Here is a 25,486-nt window from a genome sequence, read left to right as displayed (position 1 = left end):
ACTCAGGTCCAATCACATGTAGTTAATGAGCTGACGGGGTTAGTTACCACTGGGTTAATGACGCACATTAATATGTTGCTAATATACCCCAGGTCATGCAGTAATTAAAAATCTCATTTTCAACTCATAGAAAGCACAGACTCTCCTTCATCTTAAATGATTTTGTAAAGAGTGAGAGAGAAAGAGCGAGGTGTGTCGATTATGATTCATTCTTAATTCCCCGTATGTTTGATGTCATGGTTTATGGCAGTAAGTAAGAGTGAGTGTGTGTGTGATGTAATTTCAGGTATCACACAGGAGCGGTTGCATCAGGTGTTTAGGGTTCATCCAAACACTTGAGCTCAGGGACACACTTTCTCCTCAGGGTCAGCTGATGCAAAGGGCTGATGAATTTACCTCATAGTAGCACTCCAAACCATTGCCTGTGTGTGTGTGTGTGTGTGTGTGTGTGTGTGTGTGTGTGTGTGTGTGTGTGTGTGTGTGTGTGTGTGTGTGTGTGTGTGTGTGTGTGTGTGTGTGTGTGTGTGTGTGTGTGTGTGTGTGTGTGTGTGTGTGTGTGTGTGTGTGTGTGTGTGTGTGTGTGTGTGTGTGTGTGTGAGAGAGAGAGAAGTAGAAAAACACCCCACTCTCACACTGCCTTGTCACGCCTATAAATACTTCCGATTTGCATTTGTTGTTCACACATAAAAGAAATGAGATGTCTACAAGGCCCTTACAATTAAAAAATAAATAAAATAAAAATACCATAGGTTCTATCTATTTAGTACAGTAACATCTTAATAAATTCATATGGAATAACAGTGAAAAACATTCAGAACATGCATTCAGAATTTTATTTGCATTGTCTTTGTTTGTTTGTGTGTTCTTTTTTATTATGATCATAGATTGTTGTAGTATGTTGGCGGTTACCATGGTAGCCTACTGGACTTCTTCATACTTATTTCAAATAGAAAATACAATCATGAAAGTAAGTTTATGCATATAAAATTATATCTAAAATATGTTTTATTGTTTTTATTTATTATTATTATTAGTAGTAGTAGTAGTGTAGTAACAATTTATTTTAAGAAGTTTTATTTTATTTAATATTCAATTGTATTTTTTTACATTTTTTAATAATAAATTCTAATAACAAATATAAATTATATAAATAATATAATAAAAATATAATAAATAAAAAAATTTTTGATTGATTTTATTGGTAACTTTATTTTAAGGTGATATAATTATACGTTATGTGTACTTTACTATTGTAAAACAGTAAGTTATGCATAATTACAACTAACCCAAACTAAAGCCCTAATCTTAACCTTATCGTATGTAGTTAATTAATATTTCTTAATACTTATTTGTGTAATTACTGTACACTGTAACAATGTCACCTTAAAATGGCCTAAACATGTTATTATTAATACTATTGGTATTAGAGTTGTTGTTGTTGTTATTATATAACTCTTAAATATATGTTCATCTGTTCATCCGTTAATCTTAAATACACAAATTGACTGTGTCCTTCAGCTACAATTCAAAGCCATGGTAATGTGACATAAGTTTATCACGTTATGCTGGTGGCATGAGGGTGAAGAAACTTTAAATGAGTGAGTGAAGGAGTGCAAAAATGTGAAAAAGATGAGTGTGCTCAGAAACACGTGATCCAAAAAGCCAAACAAACAAGGCAACAGTGATAGTTGTGGCAAAGTGGTTTTGGATGAAGTCTGTTATCTCGAGTAAAGAGAGTTTTTTTTTTTTTTTTTCGAAACACTTTGATCTTCAGTATGACTGAAACGGTTTCTCAAGACCACACAATCGAGGAGCTGGAGGGAGAGGTGAGACGACAGAGGGTTTGGTGGTAGGGAGAGGGGAGAATGGGAAGACAGAAGTTTGTCTGTGCTTTATTTATTTTTAACAGTGCTAAAAATAGGCTTGCTTCTATCAGAGTCAGAGACATCAAAGAGAGTCAGCTGGAACGTAATTAGCAATTCATATACTTTCACACAACAGCTGATTTGAATGAGGATAACCTGCTGTGCATGACTCCATTTATTCTTTGTTTTGTGGATGATTTCAGTTTGATGTGTGCTAACTTGGTAAATAGACAGCCGGTGATGATGTCATAATAGTATTTCAAAACTTAAAGTGATAGTTTATCCTAAAATGAAAGTTAAATCATCATTTACTCACCCTAGTTTTATTCTAATGCCTTATGCCCTTCATTCTTTTTTGGTGCACAAAAGGAGAATAAAAAAAAATAAAAAGTGCCACTCGCGCTCGTCCAAATAATGACTGTGAACAGTGACCAGTATCAAGAGGTATACGATAGGGTTTGGTGAAAAACAAACCAAAATGTAATGTATTATTTTACCAAAATCCTGACCTTGGCCATTGTGTGCTCACCATGCGTTCATGCCACTTAGCGCCGCAGTTCACTTCGACCCGCACAGAAAAAGGCACATAAGTTGTGAGAAATAAAGATTAATAAAAATGCAACACAAATTCAATTTGATCTTCACTGAGGTGAATATATCTGTTGTGTTTGTCACAGCAAGAAGTTATTGCACAGCCGTGCACAGAAGACCAATGGCCAAGGTTAGGATTTATATTAAGTAATACATTACATTTCGGTTTGTTTTCCACCAAACCCTATTGTATACCCCAGAACACTTGAAAATATATGACACGTGTTGAATGAGACTGTTCAGTGATACTTCTGCATCTTTTTTAAAAGCTTCATGCTGGTCGCTATTCACTAGCATTATATGGACGAGCGTGAATGGGACATTTTTTTCAATTTCTCCTTTTGTGGTCTGAAAAAGAAAGAAGGGCATACTGCATTAGAACAACACCAGAGTGAGAACATTTTCATTTTAAGGTGAACTATCATGATTTTAGAACACATTGTTTTAATTTGTCATTTCATTTGTCAGCAACGAGGCGTGTGTCTCTGTGTGAGTTTGTTGTGTTTGTAAAGACTTGAATGTCTGGTAGTGTGTGATCCTCAGTTCTTTAGTGTGTGATGCCAAGTGTTTTCAAATCTGTTCAGCTATGTAGTGTATTCCATTGGTCTCCTTTCTTTTATTTGTTTGCATACTGTATAATGCTTAGCCTTTGCTTTCTTACATTTATTTAACCATCTCTAACCATCTACATCCTTACTTCATCTCTAGTCTATTTTTACAGGGACATTTTAAAACTGTATTTTTGCTCTATTAGCATTCTTTACTTTTAGAAAAGACATTTACAAGACCCTTTTCTTGTCGTTCTTAAGCCATCCTTGCACCAGGGATGCTTTATCGTTTTCAGCTAAATGCAGCACAACAGAATGGAAAAGAATATACAGTAGATTAATTTAGACTTGTTTGTAAATGTTGAGGTTATTTTAACTTGTCACTGTACAATCGCTGCAAAACAGCAAAAAAAATATTATGTGTGAATGGTTTTTTAAAACGTGGCACAGAGGCCACATCGTGTGTTGATTCACAGCCAACTGCAGTTTTAATGTGCCATTTCATGAAGTGAGAACCAAAGCCTTCAAACCTAAGTAAAAACTTTAACACTTTTCTTTAGTTCTCTTGTTAATATGCTCTCAGTGGCTTGAAAGCATCTTTAGGAAATGCATATAAAGTTTTTGGCACTGACCCTTTGTATGAAGTGTTAAGGCTATGAGAACAGTGAACGGTCACAGACCGTGATATGGAGCAGAGCTCTGCAGTCTCCAGCAACAGGTGGAAAGTTCATCCTAGGCAAGAGAACTGACAGTTTTTGACACTAAGAGGCAGTGACATCACTTCTGCAGTCACCCCAGCCGAGGTTGCAACTTTATGATGTCACCACCTTATATCAGCTACTCCACTCTTCAGTTCAGCCCTGAAGCGTATGCCTGTGTGTCAGCTCTTCCTCATGTGAACTTCTTCCTTGAGCAAAATGCTATAGTGCACATCAGCAAAAAAAAAAAAAAGAAAAAAAAAAGAGTTTATTTTCATGGGGCAAATGAGGTTGACGCCATGTCCTCACGATGTCAGAGTAGACATTACTTTTTAATGCTGGGTTTTAGAGCTTTTTTGTCTAGCCTTGTAAATAAACAAGTGTAGCATTTCTCAAGGATGTGTGTGGCTGGCAAAAAGCTGTTTATGAATATTGTAGGACTTGTTCTGGGAGTGAAATGACAAGCATTGGTGTGTTCTTGCTTTATAGAAATATCACTCTCATATAAAATGCCGCTCAGCATACTCTGGTTCTTTGCTGCATTAAACACCTGTGACATATCTTGATGAGTGCAGTTTTATTTCCTTTTTTTATGTTTTTTTCCTTCTGAAACTGTAAGTGTTAAGATGGATATATCATACGGACTTTCATTCTTTCTAGATATAGCCAAAATCTTTATTTAGTTTTAGCTAATCAGTTGCAAATGGTATTGGGGGCGGGGCATTATTATTTGTGCATTTGATTGGACAAAAATATGTCTAGTCCAGGGGTGCGTTTCCCGAAAGCATCGTTAGCCAACTATGGTCGCAAGTTCCCTCGTTGCCAATAGAGTTCAATGGACATTGCGATGAACTTGCGACCATAGTTGGCCAACGATGCTTTCGGGAAACGCACCCCAGGATGAGTCATCAATATTGGTCTGCAATATTTTTTTCTTCAACTTTTTTTTTTTTTCATAAGGAAAAATAAATATTATATTATAAATATAAATATAATATAATATACATAAATACATATTATAAATATCATTTAAAATATTTTTTACATAATAAAGGTAAGTATTACATTAACAATATTAGTGGTAGTTGATCAAAATATATTTTTGTCATTTTTACAGTGTAGTTATATCATTATTTAGAAATTATTTAATAAAGAAGTCAGCAAATTCAACATTTGTATTTTGGCAAGTACAGTGATTTGTTTTTCCTGTGAATTGCTGCTAAAACACTGTGAGTGGTGAATGTCTGAGTTAGAGGACCTTGATTGTGCTGAACAAGGACACAGATGGTTGTCCTGTTTATGTTATATTTTGCTTATGTTTTTCATGATGCAATGTTTTGCAAGGCCAAAAATAATTATTCCAGTTAAAATATTAAGCAGATTTTTTTAGGCTGAACGGGTACATGTATCAGTGTAACTGTGGGCTCACAGTTGGGGCTGTTGAGTGATGGAGGTTATTTATTCATTCTCTCTTCCATAAGGTAAACTGTGGATTGATGACACTGTTATGGATTCCATACAAAGACAACACAGACGTAATTTATATGGAAATGACGTGCAGAGAGCGGACAGAGGCCTGAGCATAATTGACAATGAGTTTATGAATGTGTGTTTGTGTGGCTACACTGGAATTATTTTCTCAGTGTCATACCATCATGGTCTGGAGGAACAGGACACACTGACACCTGTTATCGGTGGAGGACGGGTTTTAGTCAGTGATCTTGAATCAAAGTTCAGTGTCCTGCAAAAGCGCTGCAAGACACGGCCCAAACAGTAAATAAGCATAGCGTTGAATAGATGATGAATTGCTATCATTACAGAGCAGAGCATTTAGGATGCTGATATGTAAAAAGGGAAACAAACAAAAGCATTTTTATAGAGACAGTTCACTCAGAAATTAAGCATTCTCCTTTAAGCTTTAAATATATAAATGGCATATCCTTAAACTTAATCTACTACTTGGCTGATTGCAGCAAGTGCATGATAATGGTATTTAAATGACCACCCATAACCAGCAAGGTCAAAATCACCATGATGGACACAAAGCCCAGCATGATACATTGCAAAGCATGATAACAAAAGAGATGCTGCAGTGGCCATCGACACACCTGGACTCGCCAGATTCTATTAAAGTTCAGTCTTTTTGGCTGATCCTCCATTAAAGTGTAGAGGAGCCGTGCTGGTGTGTCTCAGTGCTGTATTCTGTTCCCTCATGCTGAAAGATTTAACTTGCATTTCCTGAAGTCATTCTCAGACAGACAGAAAAAATGAGCAGGATTATAAAGGAGTATGCAGGCTTGAAGTTCAACATCAAAGGTATTTTGAGGAGAGAAACATATATGAATTCACTTTTGAGGTGAGAAATGATAACTTTCTAAATTGTGGAAGGCTTAAAGTAAGTTTCATGCTTTGATATTTTGCAGCTGAATAGACCAGGATGAAGGGAATAGGATTGAGCCAGGACGTGTGTGTGTGTGTGTGTGTGTGTGTGTGTGTGTGTGTGTGTGTGTGTGTGTGTGTGTGTGTGTGTGTGTGTGTGTGTGTGTGTGTGTGTGTGTGTGTGTGTGTGTGTGTGTGTGTGTGTGTGTGTGTGTGTGTGTGTGTGTGTGTGTGTGTGATTATCGAACTCAGTACTCTACCATTACCATTGGCTGATGGTGTGAAATGGGCGTTAGTGTTTTGACAGGCCCCACTGAGTTTAGTGGTTGTAAAGATTAGGATCCTGTCAGCCTATTTGACACAACACAACATCAGAATGAGAAAATGGAGCCAATCGCAGAGAATCCAGACAATCTAGACAGAGCAGAGACAGACGCTGGACCAGGAGCGGCCATTTTAGCGACAGTGGGCATAAGATGGCATCCTGCCCTGGATATCACGAGAGATCTATGTCACTGCCCCTTAGCTTCTTTTTACATCCACTATATTCACTCTGTTCCAAACCAAGGAGCTGCGTACTGCCTACATAGTTGGATGCACTCTGTGGAAGCATTCTGAGAACTGAAAGCATCTGAAATGGACCCTCATGAGTAACTGATTTGGAATGCACTACAAAGACAACAACTGATCCCAACATTAAAGGGATAGTTCACCCAAAAATTAAAATTGTCATCATTTAATCTCCCTCATGTTGGTCCAAACCTGTGTGACATTCCCACTTCTGTGAAAAATTAAATAAAAAATGTCTTTTGTTTTGTTTTGCTCCTACAATGAAAGTCAATGCGACCCAATGTGTATTCTTCAAAATATCTTTAATTGTGTGCTGCAGAAGAAAGTAAGTCGCACAGGTTTGGAATGTGTGACAGAGTTGACAGATAGGCATGAGGGTGAGTAAATGATAACAGAATTTTCATTTTTGGGGGAACTTTCACTTTGAGTTCTCCAACGACTCTCCATGCGTTTTAATAAGTGCAAATATATATAGCCCATACAAAATTTATTATTATTTAAATGGATTAAACACACACACACACACACACACACACACACACACACACACACACACACACACACACACACACACACACACACACGGTTTAACTCTGGGCTATTTCACATCAGTTTTTCATCCTACTCTTCTTTGTTCTCCTCATTTCCTCTCTCACACCTGTAAGGTAAACTATGTGTTGCATTTCTTATATTCTAAGGTCCAATCCGCCTCCTTTTCCTCTTTGTCTTCAGAGTGGTTGAATGCAGGTGTTGGGTGACGGTTGAGCTAAACGTGTAGGTGCGCTGTTGATGAAAATAGAGGGAAGGAGAGAGTTTGGTCGAAATGATGAATGGCTCTCATTAGGGCGGTAATTTGTCACTTTCCATCTGACTGGGCTCCAGCTGTCTCTTCCTGAGCTTTTTGGCCTCTTTGGCTCACCGTCTCCTCACCGGCCAGATGGGTGGAGAGATATTGTGCCGTGCCCCATGTGCTAGTTAGACCCAGACCGCGGTATTAGAATACGTCTGTGAGCGCATTCATGAGAGTTTGCCGAAAGGAATGCCTCAGTCAGCGGCATGTCGACTTCCATCTCATAATCCGTGAATCTACCGAAATGATTTTCACATAATGGTATTACATTACATAATCTAATTTTGTGAGCGCACTTACCCAGAGGCTCCAACAAGTGATGGAAAAGTTAGACTCAGCAGCAATCAAAATAAAACAAGACACTGGACAGGCTTAAACTTTATGAATTATGAGCTGTGTGAAACCAAGCGTCACAATACAGTTTCATGTAGTCTATCCACAAACTTTCTCAAATCGAGTTTTGTCAGAATGGACTAAAGCCAAAAGCAACGGCGGTGAAGAAATGCTGGGTAATGAGAGACTGAACCCAAAGTACAGCTGACAGCTCTTTTTAGCTATAGCAGACCAGCCATGCATAGCTTCTTTTCAACAAAAGGCATACAACTGATGCTCAGACCTTAGTCAGAGTAGACATCATATTTAATTTTACCTTAAAGGACAAGTTCGGTATTTTACACTTAAAGCCCTGTTTTCAGATCGTTTCTGATGAAATACAACGGTTAAGATTGAAATTTGGACAAATGCTGCTGGCCCGAGAATTTTCGGTTTCTGTGGTAGCAGAAAAACTACGATAAAACCTGTTGGAAAGCATCTTTTGCAGCGATTTTTGTGTGAGCATATCAGTGAACACCCCTGACCACTCGGTGAGTTTCACGTCTTTGTAAACGAAAGTTTAATGCGTTTTAGGAAGGATTATTCCAGTGCACCTATGCAACCATTGTGGAGGTGGGGGGGGGGGGGTACTACCACAGAAACCGAAAATTCTCGGGCCAGCAGCATTTGTCCAAATTTCACTCTTAACCATTGTATTTCATCAGTTAGATCTGAAAACAGGGCTTTAAGTGTAAAATACCGAACTTGTCCTTTAACAAAATCAAGCCTGTGAGCAGTGGCGTAACTTTGTTTTAAAAAGTAGGTGGGACAGGTGGGGTGGGGGTTGCTTATACAATGCTAAATCAGATATATGTACAATAACATTACGATGTCCAGCAATCGATTTAAATAGTAGTCTACATGGGGTTTAATTTGTCGTTTAATGAGATGTAGCCTAATAACGTCATATGTTGTCAGTGCCGAGAATTTTCGTGTGAACAAATACATAGATCCGCCTGTTTGACCAACGTGTATCTTAATGGCCCAGTGGTAGAACTTTCGCCAAGCGTGTTAGCCAAACATCCAAGTAGATCGTAGGGGAGAACCGGGGCGAAAGTAACGCGGGACGAAAGTAACAAAGCGATTTTCTCAGAGCCCTGACTATATTAGCATTTCAAGCTATGACAGCACGTTTAGTACGCAACCCTTGACGGAGCTGCCAAATATCACGTGAATTCGTCATCGTTTCCCACGGTTAGGTCCGGAAAGCAGTTTTAGAGTTCGATAAGTAAATTACTGAAGCGGTACTTTTTTTCTAATTACAAGTTGTGTTTTTCGTTTCATGTCACACAGTAATGATCAATCTACAGGTTATTAAGTGCTGTAACACATCCTGAAGTTTGCCTTGTCAGAGTTTTTCAGTATAAAAGTAAATCGGGTTTAAATGTCAGGAGTTCCTGTCGGGACGAAAGTAACACTTGTTACTTTTGTCCCGCTATAGTGAAAACAAGTGTTTCTTTTGTCGCGCTGCTAATGTGGTGACTTTCTCTGTGTTGCAGCATTTATTAAAACATGTTTATGTCATATTATACCAACAGAATATGGCAAGAGTGAGGGTCAGTAAGACAGATAGAGAGGTCTGATTCAACCAGATGTTTATAAGAGGGCGTTCACATTTATATCAGCTGATTTCTGTGTCACCATTTTTTTCACTCAATCTGTTTCCATTTACCCTAGTCACATTTAGGTTTTAGGCATACCTTATAGCTTTTCCACCTCCACCTATGAATTTTCAGGGTTTCCATCCTGATGTTTTTATGCAGATTTCATAAAAACAGCTTGATGGAAACATGACTATTGTTACATTATGTTGAGAATTTATATTATGGTAATTTAATTTAATTTTCATATTGTTCATGTTGAAAACACATTTTATCAAATAGATTGACATTGCCAATAAAAAAATATCCTAAACAATTCAAGTTTGTACTGTTAGGTTATTTTTGAAACATTGATGAAACTGAAATTTAAAATGAAAATGTAAATTAACAATTTGTTTTGCAAATATAACTAGGCCAAAATATGATTGCAGTTACATGTTAACAAAGTCATACTCAGGTATATTTAGGCTAATAAAAAAAAACAAAAAAACAAGAGTAACACAAAAAATCTAGCTTGTATATTGTTGTGTTACTTTTGACCCACCTGTGTGTTACTTTCGTCCCAACTGACGGGGTCGAAAGTAACATGAGCAGTCTTAAGTTCAAAGTGAAATTATACTGAAGTCCTTCTACATTTTTACAAAATACCACCTGGTATTGATAGACCACACTTGTGAGTGACTGACCACAGCAAAAATATATCTCTGTCTAAAACATCATCTTTTCAAATTATGTTTTTCTGAAAAATGGTACTTTCGCCCCTGCTCTCCCCCTACTTAAAAATTTAGGGCAGCAAATTTTTTTTTTTTTTTTTTTTTTTTTTGTATAGACAAAAAGTTCAGGGAAATACACACTACTGTTCAGAAGTTTGGGGTCAGTAAGACTTTTTTAATATGTTTGGAAGAAGCCTCTTATGCTGAGCAAGGCTGCATTTATTTAATCACAAAAAGCAACAACAAAAAAACTGTAATATTGTGAAATATTATTACAATTTAAAATAACAGTTTTCTATTTGAATATATTTTAAAATGTAATTTATTCCTGTGATGGCAAATCTGAATTGGGAGCAACCAATACTGTGAGGTATACCGTCTTCCGTGTCACATGATCTTTCAGAAATCATTCTAATATGCTGATTTGTTAATATGCAGTGCTTTTTCAGGATTATTTGATGGATAGAAAGTTTAAAAGAAAAACATTTAATTTAGAATATGCATCATTTGTAAAATTGTAAATGTATTATCACTTTTAATCAGTTTAATGCATCCTTGCTGAATATCATAAAAGTATTTATTACATTTATTTAATTAATTATTTTTTTAAATATGAAATATACAAAATATTTTAATTCATCATTTGTATTCATTTTAAATTTAAATATATATTTTCCCCCAGCCTATTTAATTTGTATTTTGCTATACTGAGCAGCTCAAACTAATTGTGCAATGTTTTGAAAGTGCCACAAAGTTAACACTCTTCAGGAAATCAAAAGTTGCCTCTGCACATTGAGTTGGGATCGGAGAAAGTATATCAAAAAAGTTTAACTTCAATGCATTCAATCTACCTAAGGGCCAAACCAGGGACGTTCAAGGTCAAATCAGCTTTCCAGGCCAGCAGATCCACAGTAGCACATCTTCTCCCATAAGATAAAGGGAATTTAGGAAGGACGGCAAAGGAGAAGAATCATCTAGAGGAACAGGTGCCCCCCCTCAGCCCCCTTCTAACGAGCCTTTGTTCTAATAACACAAAGCAATTTATACTGACCTTTATAGAAATGTAGCAAAAATAAATTACAATAGTTAAAAAATGCCCCTGAGCCTAATTGCAAAGGAGATTAAGTTTCCTATAATTGCTTTTGGCCACCTAATGCATTTTTTCCTTTTTTTTGTAATTAAAGTGATTTAAAAATGTAATAACCCCCAACACACACACACACACATACTGTAGGCGTATACACACAAAGGCTTCTCTTGTCCAGTGCCATAAATACTCTCATTATTGAGGCAATGGTCCATTGAAAATGGTGTCATGGTTTTGTGTGATGAATATTATGTGCTTGTTAAAATGAGTGCAACAACAATAAACATTCTGCCTCTGAACTGTTTTAAATATTTATTGAAACTTACCAAATATTATTCTCTGTTTCTGTTCAGAGAAAATGATTCATTGGTCCATCTACTGTTTGACAAGAACACTCCTGCAACTTCCCAGAATTCCTGCAACACTTCTGTCCTCAGATGCCCATATGCGTTCTTTATTTTTACGGCCGTATTCTCCATCCATCTTTTTAGAAGTCAAGCTAATCAGCCAGCAGCACACTTAACCTCTCGCTCTTTCATCTGCATATTCGCTGAGCTTTTCAGAGTTTATTCATCTCCTCGGTGCATTAGTGAAGATCCTAGTATCTCACGCTATTTCTCTCCTCCCATTTACTCATTCTCAGTTACATATGCCATAGATGCTTTTATGAAATGCTGACCATAAACATAACCTTACATCCTCGTCTTACTTTTTTATTATTTAACAGGACTCTGCCCCATGTCCCTGGGGTCTGATTAACAAGCAGTCCAATCGGCCCGCTTCTTTACATAATATGCATCCGTCTTCCAAACAGAAGAAAAAGGAGAAAGGACACATGGCAATTCAGGGTTATTATTATCAATACATAAAAAGTATTTGTTTTAAAATTTTGTAAACTTAAATAGCTAATTAAATGAAAATAAAGACGTATATACTATATATATATATTAAGTCTAAGTATATATAAGTCTAAGTCTAAATATTATTGACAACTGAAATATATCAGTTGTCAAGAATATTTAGACTTAGACAGTTATTACTTTTACATTGTTAAGAAATATTTCTATTTCAAATAAATGCTGTTCTTTTGAACTGTTTTCAACATTGATAATAATAATAAATGTTTCTTGAGCAGCAAATCAGCATATTAGAATGATTTCTGAAGGATCATGAGACACTGAAGACTGGAGTAATAGTGCAGAAAAATCCCATCACAAGTATACATTACATTTTAAACAATATATTAAAATAGAAAACAGTTCATTTAAATTGAAATAATATTTCACTATATTTTCTTTATTTTTATCAAATAAATGCAGTCTTGGTGAACATAAACTTTTAAACATGGTTTACATAAATAGTGTTTGTTTACTTCTCATTCATTTTAGGCTTACAAATGTAAAACTTCAAATGAAAACTAAACTGTAACAAAACTATAGCTGAGACCAAACTAAAATGAAATATAACATACATTTGTAAATGGTATTAAAAGAAAAACGAATGTGAAAACCTCTAATAAGCTCTGCGTTTTGCGTGTTGGTGTGTGATTCTGGCACAGGGCAGCGCTAAACCAAATCAATAACACAAGGCACAGCCAGCAACCTCGACTCAATATCCCTGAACGACCGCAGACTGTACTGACAAAGGAGTCACGGGGAGAGGGAGGACGAGCGTGTGCGGCTGTGCTCGAAGAGGAAAGTTGAGTCAGTACACTTTCAATATGCTTTCTGCATTCAAGGTCTTCTACAAAAGCACCTCTTCACCCTCTCTCTTTCCTCCATTTCTGCTAACAGGCAGTCAGGGTTTGATGCGATGAAAGGAAGATGAAAGTGTAGCTGTGTGTTTGCGCGTGATAATCTGTTTGTGCACCCATGCGGCTTTTTGAAGTTAAGACAGAGAGAAAGTGCACAGTCTTCGTTTGATCCCAATTAAAACGATGGTCAATATGTTGTCATTTTAGTTTTACTGATATGAATCTTAAAAGAGCTCCACTCGGATGTCTGCAGGCCCGATAACAGCGGAGCACGATTGTAGCGAGCTCCGTCTTTTCCCTCAGTGCTGTCATTTCAGGAGTAATTAAGGCAGGTAATAGCCTCATAATTTCTCCGCATTTATGAGGACTGACTGCACACAGTTCTTTAAAAGAAGAAGAAAAAAAGCCTTTGCAATTTTACCTCCAATGTCATGGCAATTACTCAGAAACTCAGATGCATTGAAAGGCACTCGTGCATTTGCTTGGAGTGAAAAAATTACATGCACTTCATAACTGCCGGCTCTTTATTGTCATATAGCGTATGTATACGGTTCTATTACAGGATCCTGTTGGGAAATCACATCCGAAACATCTGTATTACAGTGATGAAGTAGAATGTGTTTGTGTGTAAATGTACTCATGCAATGCTCCCAGCGTGGAGTTTTACTGGATAAAAATGCTGTGATCAGCTTTTCCTGTCTGCTGTTCTGCAGTCCAAGCACTCCATAACTTACAAACGCGCACACATGTACATGAGCACACTAACTATTTACTCCTACCTACATTTTCTTTGTACATTGTCAATGCGCAGTGAGTGTGATGTCATTTTCTACCCTCATTATCTATGCACAGGTGTGAGCAGATCATTTATGTATGCATTCATGAGCACATATAACTTGCACCGTAAATTTTGTTTGTGGCCTCATAGCTTGCTTTTATGAGAAACACCTTGGAGCTTACTTTATGAGAATTATTTTATGAGTACATTCATTTGTCGATGTCCACATCACAGGGGACTGTTATGGTTAAGGTCAACATGACATCAAAATTGACCCCATTTACTTTCTTACTGCACATATCTGGTATTATTGAGCACATTTTTATCAGTACATGTTCTAAAGTGAAAAATGAGACCAATTAAAATGCATTAGAAACAACTTAATAATTAATATTAACCGATTGCCAAATAGATACAGGTGCATCATTTTAGGCTATACTGTTGTTTGCAATGCAGCCTTTGGTTAGTTTTTACAATAGTAACAGCAAATTACGATAGATTTGTAGAATAATTACCATTGGAATACATAATAATGTTCTCAAGGGTGAACTTTATCTTCCGCCTCCACGTATCATAAGCTTCTTCAGAAGTGTGTCCATGGTGTTTCAGGTGGGGAGTAGTACTAAATAATACTAAATATTATTCATGATCAGAAACAGATCACAAACAGACACTTTCATGATCCAGTCAATGCATTTTTGTATTATCGCGTTTCACTTGCAAACACATAATATCATGGAAGTGAAATGGGTTGTAAAACATATCATGTTGATCACAATAGTGGGTGCTTATCACATAAATGAGAGCATGTATATCATTTGTCTATGTGCTTCATGATTCAGTGTAATCTGAGTGTTGTAAAACTGTTTATATGTTGTCTGTAGTATGTTGATATCTGCCGTGTCATGTCACATGATCAAGTTTGTCTCCTCCTTTTCTCTGTCCATTCCTCAGGTCGTCCTCTCCCTCCCTCCTCCTCCAGCCTCCTGCCCCCTGCTCCTCCCCCACCCGCCCCCCTCCATTCAGCCCCGCCTACCATAAGGGAGTGTCAAGTGCCCCTGCTGGACAGCAGCTCCTCCCACACCATGCTGGAGCCCCACCCAGAGGACCAAATCTCCAACTCATACCTGCTCCGGGCACAGCCCCCCACTGGTAAGCCCCTCCCACTCATATCTCATTGGCTGACGCCCCCATCATCATCTTACTCATTTACTGTGTTCTGTATTATCAGTGGGTTGTCTGCTATGAAAATAGTAGTGTCCTAACTAGATGCAACAAAATGAGCAATAAAATTAATTACAGCATTTTTGATGAGAAATGTGATTTTGGTAGCCTAGAAGTCTAGACGCACCCTAGCGGCAGCAAATTTTATTTTGCAGCCAGGGTAGCCTAGCAACTCTCCATTGACTTTCAAGCTGGAAAAACCAAACTCTAGTCAGGCCAATCACATCATGCATAGAGTCGGTGTGTGGGCTTAACATATTGACAACAGAGTTTGCGACGGTTCCCTGCTACTTGTGGTGCTACTTGCTACAGGCTATGATTTTGGTCCTTTGTTACACTGTCAATGGCAGCTGGATATGTTCAATCTCCCACTGAACATGACTAATTGGAGTTCTCTTTGGCTTCCGTCACACTGCTGGGAAAATGGTTTTTTAGATCTGCTTTTAGACTATTCAATCACTTTTGCTGGCTACCACAATGGATAAAATAGCATATATGGTCATAGTAACAGGGTTGTTATTGTTAAAAGTGCCTGATTATGCTTTTATATATATAATACCTTTCATGCAGTGTGTAATATAGCTGATTGTGAATGTAAAATGTCTGCAAAGTTTTAAAGATCAAAGTGCACTAAAAATAAAGTGTTTGCCTCCTAAAGAAATAAGCGATTCTGAACTGCCGAATCAAGTCGTCAGCAGTCTCCCTTCCTGTTACATACCTATGTAACAATGTAATACATTTGCATAATGCCAGCCTATGGTCTTTATTGGCTGCCCGTGAACAATGTCTACTTAGACCCACCCTCAAACGCTATAGTTGTAGCTGAGACCTGGTAGAGTTTGGTTCGTATTGTCAAAATGTCAAAAAATACGCTGTTTTCAGTGCTGTGAATCCACTTTGCATGCACTTCAAAAGGACCAGAGGACTTGGGCTGGAATTGATACAAAAATTGATACTTCCTCCCTTGTCCTGAGGAAGTTCTGGAGCTGAAATTCAGATATTGTAATGGACGTTTCATTTCCAACATGCTGTAAATAATAGACCACCACCAATCACAACAGGTTGGGCCATCTGACCAATCAGAGCAGAGTAAGCTCTTGGAGAGGAGAGGTTTAGAGAAACTGAATCTTCTAACAAACTGTTTTCAGACTCTTTAAGAAATGAGGTGATGTGCAATGTATATTACGAGAAAATTAAAGTATTTGAAGTACTAAAATTACTAAATCTAAAATTTAACTAAATATATATATATATGAAAAAATGACAAAAGCACTGAACAAAATTAGTCAAGTGAAAACGTAATGTAAAGAAAGATAATTTAGAGTATTAATAAATATATTAATAAGCAGATAAATAAAAAATAAATGCATCTGGCTTGTAAAAATTCAATTTCATGTGTTTGTTTCCTGGTTCACAATCCAAAAAACAAAACAAAAAACACTAAACTGACGTAACTCGGAAAAGCAGGAAAAATAAAGAAAAAATATTTTTGCTGTTTGCCTGCCTGTGTGAATGTCCCATAACGTAGGAGAGATGGGGTTTATCGTTTGTCATTTTGTCATGTTGCGCCTGGTTAGGACATAGTGTTGGTTGTTGTCCCTAAAAAGGTCGTTTATTATAGGAATATATGCTATTTATGACTAGTGAAGCTCAAGGTGAAAACAAATGGATATGATATCAAACAGCATTAGTTTCCTACAAGGGCATTAAATATGAAGCACTGATTTATGTTATGGTGACTAATTAGACTTTCTCAGGTTGTGTAGAACCTCACTATGCATCACTATATCACAGCTCAGACTGAACAGAATGTATGTCTGAGTCATCCTGGTACAGCTGCTCTCATGCAGAGTAATTAATGCTCCGTACGCTGCACAGTCCTCCAAACTTTGCCCCGCGTCCAAATCTGCAATCCAGGGGATATATTTAGCGGAGAGGAGAAAAAAAAAGTTGTTAATGTAATTTCTGCTGGAATATAATCTATTGTTAATGGCATTAGCCTCTCCTTTGATCTGCTATAAATCTTTATTACGTCTGATCAGAGGCCCAAGTTCAGGAGCAACGCGATTATAAACCTTTTAAAATGACATTACATCATGCCTCTAATTGGTTTACTGTTTGCTGCAGCAACATCAATCATTTGCAGACTAACCACGCTGTAAATAAATTCACTCCAACACTGCCAGCACAACGGCTCTAGACCGACGCACCAGAAGGATTATGGATGAGAGAAGATCAAAAATACAAGAGGGGAAATCATAGTGTCTTTCGGTGCAGACAAGGTGACCACTAATCATTTTATTGAGCCTGTTAGTAGTCTTGCTTTTCCTTCTGAGCTGCCATCAAATTTGCATTTGCTGAAAAGAAACAGCAAAATAAGAAAGATTTTTTTTTCCCATCAGAATCAAAGAATGTAATCTGTGATTAGTATTGTAAATATGTCAACAGAACAGCAACAATAGCGATGATGATGATAATGATAATGGTGGTAATAATAGTATAACTATTAGTTATTTTATTCTTTCAACAATTTAGTACTGTATTCAATTCCTGAATATAAATGCTCTAATCAAGCTGTAATTTTGATGTAGATGCAAATATCTATACATTTCTAGATTCTAATCAGCTATATGTGAGAGAAAACTTTTTTGCTTTGGCGAATGCCGTTCATTGTGATGCAGTGTTTTATTTTTATTTTTATCACATTTCGAAAAATAACTACTTTGAATATTAAAGGCTTGCAAATCATCATTCTTATTTCATATTCTTTACAAGTTTGTCATATAGTTTGCATTTCCTTGATCTGATGACACATTCAGCTGAGAGGAGTTTCAAAGCTCGCAATTAGCCTGAAAATAAAGCGCTAAATAATTGCCTTATTATCATGTTGCCTTGAGCTTAGATTTTTGTGTACAAGTCTGAGAATGTTGCTTCAACAAGTGAGTGTATATGTGTGTTTTACATCTTGCTGTGTTAGATTGAGATTGAAATGTGTGTTTGCGTGAGACAAAGTCCAATTAAATGTCCTGCAATCTTGTCGAGGGTGATTGGTGTGCAGGAATTGAAATGTCTGGCCAGTAACCCAACGTACCGAGGCTGAGAGACATTATAAAAAGGAAGAGTGCTCTGAGTAAATGTTTTTGAGCTTGTTGTGTGTCTGGCGAGTGCATTTATTAATGGTTGGTTTTGTATTTAAATACATAAAAGCTTCAGAATTTGAGATAATGGAGTGTATCTCTGTATTTCTGCTTAGTTTATTGCGGGTCTGTGCTCCAGTGGGCGACGTGCACAGCTGGACTGTGTCTCTGCCAGTGGGTAGCGCTGACACTGGTGGCATGCACACCGTGCCACAGTCATTACTTGAGCTATTGCAGCTGTCAGCGAGACCCTGTGACTGGCTGCCTGACTGTGTTAGAGAGAGATCTCTTAGAAATCTGACGAAATGCCTCCTTTTCTGACATGAATTCTATGTTAAAAAAAAGGAAGACATAGAAGATTTGGAAACACTTTCTTTTAGACATATACGCTAATGAAATATTTCAAAATTATAAATGTCTTTACTTTCACCTTTGATCAGTTTCATGTTTCATGTTTTTATGCATTATCGTATTACTATTCATGATTCTACTTTTAAAGAGTCAAGAGTTTTTAAAGGTACACTTTGAAGGAATTTCTTCCATCTAGCGGGGAAATTGTATTTTGCATTCAAACGAATAGTGCTCTCTAGTGCCTCGTTTTTTAAAAAATCCGTGTTGCAACTACGGTAGCCGTTATGTACCAAGAAGCTATGACAACATGTCTTCCAATATAGCACTTCTTTGAGTTTAACTATACATGTTCATGTAACTGTGGGGACCCCATGAGGAAACAAGATTATTAATCATACAGAATGAGAGGTTTTTTTTTTTTTTTTTTTTGTAAAAAGACAGAAAGTTTTCTGTGATGGGTAGGTTTAGGGGTAGGGTCAGTGTAAGGGGACAGAATATACAGTTTGTACAGTTTAAAAACTATTACGTCTATGGAGAATCCCCACAAAGATAGTAAACCAGACATGCTTGTGTGTGTGTGTGCGCGCGTGAGAGAGAGAGAGAGAGAGAGAGAGAGAGAGAGAGAGAGAGAGTAGTGTTTGCATCGCTGTCCATTTATTATAAATGGAGAGTGTCAGCTGGCTATTTTTAGCAGTTTCCAAAGTCACATACTCCTGCCAGTGAAATCAGCCGTAGATCCTAATGCGATGAATTTTTAATCAATGTGTGTTTTGAAGAAATTCTGTTAAAACAATTTAGATTGGACTGAATGCCCCCTTAAAGCTGCAGTCTGTAGCTTTTTTGGGTTAAAAATGATCCAAAATAAAAAACATTGAGCAAGTACCTAACCAGCCAGTGTTCAAAACAATCTGCTTGCTTTAGCTTGATTCAAAATAGTAAGCTTGTAATAATGTTTTTAATTCCAGTGGTACTGGTGGATTTCCGCGGGAAATTCGAGCATGTCTTTTCATCATTACGTCACATTTGTACACATAAAGAAGGAGTCTTGGCTAGTAGGCTATATTGCGTGTGAGGATGTTGGAGGTGGAGATTTATAGCCTTTTCTCACAGCACTTGATATAATTAAACTTATCAATTTGATGGCGGATCCAGAAAGGTTCAAACGACAATCACCAGTGACAACTGGAGGTTCATCCGTTGTAAAACACGAAAGACTTCGGAGATAAAAAGAAACTGCAACCGGGCCCATGCGAAAACAAGGACAAATATCAGGAGGGCTTTAAATGTACTCACGCAATGCTGATGTTGTTAACATTAACAGTTTGCGAACAAAGTATAATTTGCACGGTTTGACGTGATATGATAAGCGATCGATAGATTTAATCGGCGCGATTTACTGCAATGCTTTTTTCCCCTTAGTTGGTCAGAACAAAAGTGGATGTTACTTACTTGTTCAGACGTCATGTCGGTCACAGACAGCCACACATTCTCCTCAAAACATTGGATTCATCCACGCTGTGCCATGCCGAGGCACAACGCACATAAAGTTGATAATTCCGCTAATAACTGCAATTGCAGATTTTGAACAGAGATGCTGACAAAGAGGAAAAACTGCGGACTGCAGCTTTAAAGCTAATGTTATGCTGTTTTTAGTAGTAATTAAGGTTGTGATGTTGCATAATTGTTTTGTTTTTTTGTATTAGTGTATTTAAACCTTTGTATTCAGAACAGAGGGCCGTGTATGTTTGTGTGTGGGAGGGTTTTAGAGTGGGGTTTCAAAAGCCTGTTTATATTCAGGCTGATTTGATGACTCTTCTCTCAGACTGTTATTATTGCTCATTACAGGAGGGGATTGGGCCAATGAGACTGAATGTGAGGGAAATGTTTCGTTCAGAGCCCAGCACACAGCTTGGATTTACTTCTGTTACCACCGACCAAGCTGTGTTTTAATTAAACCTCCTCTCAGAAAGAACGTCATGAGTTCAACAGCATGACCTCCAGACCAGCTGCTGTCCCTTCATTCTGAGGGAGCAGGTATCAGTAAATGTCTTTTTGAGGGATAAGAGAATGCACTGGAAAAACACTGGGATTCATTTAAGGGATTCACTACATTCAATGAACCTGTTCATTTGAGTGATCATGTTGGATGAAACAGTGGAAACAATTTAGTGTAGACTTGACAGTGCCTTTAAAAAGCTAATTTTATTCTGTTTTGCAGTGGTAATTAAGGATTGTGTTGTTGCATAAGTTGTATTATTATTTATTAATTTTAGCTGTTCATTATGCATTAGCATGAAATGTACTGAAAGGTTGCAAAGAAAAATAGCATAGGGAAGTCAATTCATTTAGCGATTCAGTTTTTTCTAACACAAAAAACAGTCACTTAATTATTTGAGTGATCATTTTGAGGAAACTGTTGAAGCTATTTAGTTTAGACTTGACACTCAGATTTAAAAGTTAATTTTCTTCCTGTTTTGCACAGGTAATTAAGGGTGTGCTGTTGCATAATTGTTTTTTTAATTTATTGAAAATAAATTAGGTGATTTTTGTTTTATTTTCAATTAGGTTACAAAGATTGTGTCAAATTGTGGTTCCAATATGCTTCACTCTTTTGGTCAACTGATTTACAAATGTTTTGCAAATCAGTTTGAACCGGTTCAAAGAAACGTTTTGTTTGTCGTCTGCCACTTTAAATGAGCTCTTTAAAGCGGAATGGATTCTGATTGTCTGTCAATGTTTGTATCATTCATCAGCTGGGAAAAATCAGTCTGACAATGATTCCAACAATATTGTTTCTCAGTGCCGTTATCGATATAGTTAAGGGGTGGACTCTGCTATTTAGAACGATGTTTAGAACTACAATACATCTTTATAATTATCATTATTGTCATCATCCTTGGTGTGAACAGGCCTTTAGACTTGTTTAGGCCAGCGGCTACGCTTCTGAGAGGAAGCAGAAGTCCTGACGCCTACTGCTCCTCTTGGCTGTGGCTGCTGAGCGGGCATCCTTCCTCAGCATCCGACTCTTGTGTTGAACCACAGAAAATATCAATAAACATTTTTACTGAGGCTGGGCCTGGAAAACAAACATGGTGGCTTTCTGTTCCCGCTGCCAGTGGGCCTCCGGAGCACTACTGTGAAACTAATGCAGTGTACTGAAAGCCAATTCCATCCTGCCCAGTGCCTCCGCTTCGCTCTGCCCAGCACAGGCACGGTCCCAGAAAGAGCAGGGGGTGGGTTTAAGTGCTAACCTCAGGCACGCTGGACTGTGTGTGGGGATCTGCTTTTAGTAAGAGCGAGCTGAACCATGTAGGTTTGGATCTGTGTCAAACTAGATGAACTCCACGCTGCGCTATTGAGACAGAAACAAAACTCCACTATGTTTTCAGTGTTTTCACACACACACACACACACACACACACACACACACACACACACACACACAGTGCTTTGATGTAGCCTACTTAAACTGTCAGATCATATTTTTGTGTGTGAGTAAAAGTTTAATGTGTTTTTTTTTTTGTTTTTTTTTTTTGGTGCATTTAGAAGGAAACAATTTCTTCCTTTATAAATTATGTGTCTATTGATTGGCTCATCGTTACCTGAATTTTTTGTTATTCTGTTTACTAGGAGTTGCTATTAATGATGTTGTCATATCAGATGTTCGCTGGAATGTTGAGTGTGGAAATAGTGCAACAGTATTTATTTGCAACTAAAATGTATTGTTTAAAATAACTATTCATATGGCAGTGATGTTTCAAACTGGGGTCCGGGGATCCCCAGGTGTCCGTAAGGGAGTGACATGGATACGTGGAAAAGTAAAAAAAAAAAATTTTTAAATTATAATAATAAAATATTTTAAAATAAATAATAATTAATAATAACATTCAAATAAGTAAATAAACGAATTAGATACATTAATGCATACAACATGATTAAAATGAAAATTATTAGTTATTAATTGGTTAAAGTAGATATAAGTAAATAAAAAATTTATTAAAAACAAAATGAATAAATAAATAATACATTTAACAGAACATTATATTGAGTAGAAAAAATATATAATAATCTAACTTAGAAACTAATTCAAGATTTCTTTGAGTGTATAAATTTGGTTTTATATTATGTATTTTTATATCATATAGTTATATAAGCATCTTTTTATATTTGATTATTTAAATGTCCATTTCACATATTTTACAGAGCTCTGTAAAAACAAATCAGGCACTATTAAACTGAAAAACATCTGAAGAAAATAAAAATCAATTATATTCCATCAAAAAATGCTTTTTGTAGTCAGATGATGTACTTCTCGCATCTATTAGCAGGGGCTAACTGGACCCTGCCAACCAGCCAAACCTTGACCTTTTGATTATAAAATGTATGCAAAACTCTTTCTGTGTGATTATTTTTTTAAATGACTTTCATATTCCATTTTATTGCTGTCATGTACAGCATGGGAGCAGGCAGCTCTATTTGATGGGCCTTGAGCTGGGGTGTGCTGTATATTACATAGCCTCACTGTAATCTGCCTTGAATCTTGGCACTCTCCATGGCGAGAAAAAAAACACCTTATCAGTGAAAATGGTGGGAGGGGGTGGTTGCATTGGGATATAAGAGTAGGGGGTCTAAGTGGCTTTTTCCTAATTACACACTTTTATTTATTCACATGCAAACACAAGCCTGTGGTCCAGGGCCTCTCTCCGATCTCTTATATCATCCCAAATTGACGTTTATGTTTTCACTCCTGTTATTTCCTGAGGTTTCTGCCACTTATGTCCAGCGGTTTATTTCAATTTGTGTTGGCGCGTGTCAGCTGTTGTTGGTTTAACTGTAGCCAAAAAGAGGAATTGGGCTTTAGCTTTATCCTTGAATGTATCCTTGGTGCATGACTGACTGATCGTTTGTGCAGACATTTCAGTTGTATTGTTAAGCATCTGAGAAAAAGTACGCTCTCGTATTTAAGAATAATTAATGTGCAAAAGTCAATCTGTTTATAATAGGAATCAATTCGTTTTATAAAACATTCATGGACAAAGAACCTCGATTATCCTCTAAAGTAAAGCTTCAATTAGTCATTCCTAAAATAAGCGTGTAACTCTGTCAGTGTCCTACAGTAAAGGAGACATCGAGAGTGAAAAGGACAGCGATTACTGTGCGCTGCGGGTGTGAGTTTTTCCCCTCACACACACAGAGCCTCTACACAGCCATTTCAGAGTCGACGCGGGATAAAAGTTGATGATGCGTGCAGAGGTTTACGAATGAAGAATGCTTCTTCATGAATATGAAATCAACCTTTTCATCAGTCCAGGAAGGGCTGACGGGGGAGCCTACAGCATTTCACCTCAACCACAAGTGACTTGCATTTGTTGTTTTCTCAAGCAATGTGCAAACAAATATTTCTCTCTTTTTTTTTTAAGCTGGTTGTGCAGCAATAAGCACAAAGGCATTTGTGAAGAATGAGGGAAATAGATGCTGTTATTTAACCTTGAATATTTGAAGGGAAAAAATGGACTGACACAAGCAGGAGCTCTATTTAGCTTGTGCGTGATATCTCATCTGTGATTCATAAAAATGTCCTTTTGACAATAGGAGTGGTTTGAGCCATAATTTGTCTTGTTTAGTATAGTGCTGTTTTTTAATGGTTTGTCAAAGTAAACAATCAGATGAGCAAACTCGATACATTGACTTTCATTTGTCGAGTAAGGATAATTATATTACCTGTGATAACATTCACTTTAATTATCTTTAGAGATGCTGGATAAGACAGTGAAAAGTTCTGTTGTGTACACTTACTACACTTTCATTCAAAAGTTTTCTATTTCAAACAAACACTGCTCTTTTGAACTTTCTATTCATTATACAATCCTGAAAAAAATGTATAAAACATCCATAAAAATGTAAGCAGCATAACTGTTTGCAACATTGATAATTAAAGGTATAGCGGAGGATCTTTCCAAATTTTAGATAAGACCCGCCCTCTCCACTTTTTGAAAAGTTTGATTGATTCACCAGAATGATTGACAATTAGGAGGACCAATAGTTTAGACTACCCACCAGGAAGTAAAACATCCTCCGCTATACCTTTAAAATAAATGTTTCTCGAGCACCAAATCAGCATATTAGAATGATTTCTGATGGATCGTGTGACACTGAAGACTGGAGTAATGTGTCTGGATATTCATATCACACTAATAAATTACATTTTAAAATATATTAAAAACAGTTTAAATTGTAATATTTCAGAATGTTGCTGTTTTTACTAGGGGTGTAACGATTCGTTTTAACAACGATTCGATTCGTATCGCGATTCGTGATTGTCGATACGATTCAAGGACGATATTGGTTCATTCAGAACGATACGATTCAAAACGATTCTTGTAAGGGAATCAGGTATCAATTAATTATGGAACAAACAAGTAAACAATTAATGTCAAATGCATTCACATTTTGAATAAAGTAGGACTGCACGATTATGACAAAAATTATAACTGTCGATTATTCCCTTGAATTTGTAATTGTGATTATTAATTACGATTATCACAACATTGAATGATGTTTTGAATAGTTTGGCCATGGGACCCACATTTCCCCATGGTCATCAAGCTGCGACCCACCTTTTTAGGAATTATATAGGCCTATTATAATACATTTGTTTACACAAAAATTGTTGACACACAAGTTCTGGCCCCCTTTACTTAACCTAAAAAATTTTTTCTTTTAAGAATATGTCAAATACTGATAAACAATAGGCACTGCGAGGTTTAGCTATTATATAGCAATCCCAAACTAGTTTTTGTTAATACAATCTTGGTATAAGCCACCACAGTCATATAAAAATATACAAAATAACCAGTAAGTGGCATTTTGTTATGGAAACAAACAACAGTTCTAACTGGCTACCATGGTGATACACAATACTTAGAAGAACTGGTAAAGAAACATGGAAACTGCTCCTGATAAATAGCA

General features: G+C 36.9%; 1 protein-coding gene across 5 annotated transcripts in view; it reads left to right on the top strand.

The window, feature by feature from the left end:
• tenm2a (teneurin transmembrane protein 2a) overlaps positions 1-25,486 on the top strand; it is a 312,955-nt gene that overhangs the window by 203,621 nt on the left and 83,848 nt on the right. For 3 of the 5 annotated variants that reach the window (XM_082177233.1, XM_082177232.1, XM_082177235.1), the window contains one exon: positions 14,760-14,957. The exons of the other annotated variants lie outside the window; for them this stretch is intronic. In XM_082177233.1, coding sequence (XP_082033359.1) covers positions 14,760-14,957 — 198 coding nt within the window. The remainder of the gene's footprint in view (positions 1-14,759; positions 14,958-25,486) is intronic. 5 annotated transcript variants of the gene reach the window in all.

The sequence above is a fragment of the Leuciscus leuciscus genome, assembly GCF_965113295.1.
Source record: "Leuciscus leuciscus genome assembly, chromosome: 8".
NCBI classification, from domain to species: Eukaryota; Metazoa; Chordata; class Actinopteri; order Cypriniformes; family Leuciscidae; genus Leuciscus; species Leuciscus leuciscus.
This window is presented reverse-complemented; position numbering and strand designations above follow the sequence as displayed.